The 2,034-nt window shown below is 62.0% G+C and overlaps 1 protein-coding gene across 1 annotated transcript in view; it reads right to left on the bottom strand.

The window, feature by feature from the left end:
- Positions 1–2,034, bottom strand: part of SBF1 (SET binding factor 1) — a gene marked incomplete at its 5' end in the record, with an annotated part of 41,244 nt that overhangs the window by 16,082 nt on the left and 23,128 nt on the right. Inside the window, 1 exon segment of the mRNA XM_029958143.1 lies at positions 490–629. Within this exon segment, the coding sequence (XP_029814003.1) occupies positions 490–629 (140 nt within the window).

The raw sequence follows: 2,034 nt of genomic DNA on the forward strand, positions 1-2,034 counted from the left end.
CGAACCCGCAGGGGCAGGACAGGGATGGAGCTGCCTCCTGGCTCCCTCACCTGAAACCAGAGCGCTGGGCAGAACTGGGACTGGATCCCCCATGGAAACCCTAAATCCCATCCACCACACCTCCTCCAGGCTTCCCACCTGGAAGGTTCTAAATTTCCATACACAGGGCTCCTATCCCTTCCAGTCTCTCGCTACTCCTAAACCAGTCTAGCTCCTCTGTCCACCCTCACCTGCCCTCCTGCACCTCAAATCCATGATTTTCCACCTGAGGAGCCGAGGGCACCGCCCAAAGACCTCCCTCCTCCCTCTGTGTTGGAAGCAGGTTGAGCTCTGACTGGGCACCACCAGCAGCCAAGAGCTGGGGCTGTCGGGAACGGGGAGAGGAGCCCGTGGGGGCAGCACTGGGGATGCTCCCACCCTGCTCCCCTTGGAACAAGGGGCTTCTCCCCGGTGGGTGATGCTCCCATCCCTGCCCGGGGCGTTCCCCACCTGAGATCTCGTCCTCGTTGTCCTCAGGGAAGTGCTGGCTGCCGCGCTGCTCCCAGGCGGGCGGCGTGTACTTCTTGCGCGTCACGTACTGCCGGCCGATGGTCTTCTTGGCGTTCTTCACCAGGTTCTTGGAGAGCGTCCTGGGAAACCAGACAGGGCCTGGTGACACCTCCTGCCCGGGTGTGACCAGAGCCAGCGCGGCCAGAGGAGCCCAGAGGGTCAGAGACAACACTGTCACCCAGCAAAGCAGCGACAGGAGCAGCCCCGGCCCCGCTCAGTCACTGTCACGTGGGAGGGGACGTGTCACCTGCCAGCACCTCGGCCCTGGGGGCACCAGGGCGGGGGCAGAGCCCCCCTGGATCCGAGGGGACCCGGCCTCATCCCAGCACTAACAGTGTCCTCCACATCGGAGCCACCACGGCTCATCCCAGAGGAAGAGGGCTCCAGCTCGTGGCAGGGACAGGGGATCTGCCACAGGGGCCACGGAATCCACTGCAGGGGTCAGGATCCATCGCCTGCTGCTGGGATCATGGGATCAATGGTAGAATCCAGGGGATTGATGACAGGGACCAGGGAAACCACCACAGTGGCCAGGGAATCTGCCACAGGGACCAGGGGATCCATGGCAGGAACCAGGGGATCTGCTGCTGGGATCAGGGGATCCACAGCAGGGACCTGGGGACCCACCACTGGGATCAGGAATCCATGGCAGGAACCAGGGGATCTGCTGCTGGGATCAGGGGATTCACAGCAGGGACCTGGGGACCCACCACAGGGAGCAGGGGGTCCCTGCCAGCCCATCCCAGGTGCAGGGTTTCTCCTCCCTGGGCTGGTGACCTTGATGGCACAGCAGGAACAGGGAGAGCAAAGCTGGGCTCAGGTGCTCCTGAGGCACTTGGGGAAATTCGGGAAGGGAGAGCTGCCAAACCCACGGGGATTGGGCTGTGTGGTCAGAACAGGCTCTGCCCCACAGAGCTCCAGAGGGCAGGAATTCCTGAAGGCAAGAATGGCCTCACCACACGCAGGACCTCGGCCTTGTCACCACCTCGGTGAGTCCTGGGCTCCAAGGGGGGGAAATAAAGGAGATGTGGGACACAGGGAAGGGGCCACATCCAGCCCAGGGGATGTGGGATATCCATCAGCCAGGGAAGGAGCCCTGTCCAGCCCAGGACAAGAGCCACGCTGCTGCTAAGATTCCTGGGATTTCCTCCTCTCAAGGTGGGGGCCAAAGGGAGACCAGGAGGTGCCTTGTTTTGCTCTGCAAAGTGGACAGTGAGGGAATCCCAATGCTCCCTACAACTGCCAAGGGAGGGAAAGCCTCAGGACTGAGAAGGAACACTGTCCTGGGAACAAGCTCAGGAACAGAGGCTGGGAACGGGAGAGCTTCCTAACCAGAGGGACAAGACTTGTAGACAGTGGGGGCACTGGATTGCACTAGGAAGGGTGACAAAGCTCACGTCACAAACCCAGACAAACTTCTGAGACAGGGCACAGGCCAGAGCTCTGGAAACCCCCGGAGTCAGTGGTACAGGCCCAGCTCCTGCG

Source organism: Manacus vitellinus, unplaced genomic scaffold (assembly GCF_001715985.3).
Source record: "Manacus vitellinus isolate BGI_N305 unplaced genomic scaffold, ASM171598v3 scaffold_141_pilon, whole genome shotgun sequence".
Taxonomy (NCBI): domain Eukaryota; kingdom Metazoa; phylum Chordata; class Aves; order Passeriformes; family Pipridae; genus Manacus; species Manacus vitellinus.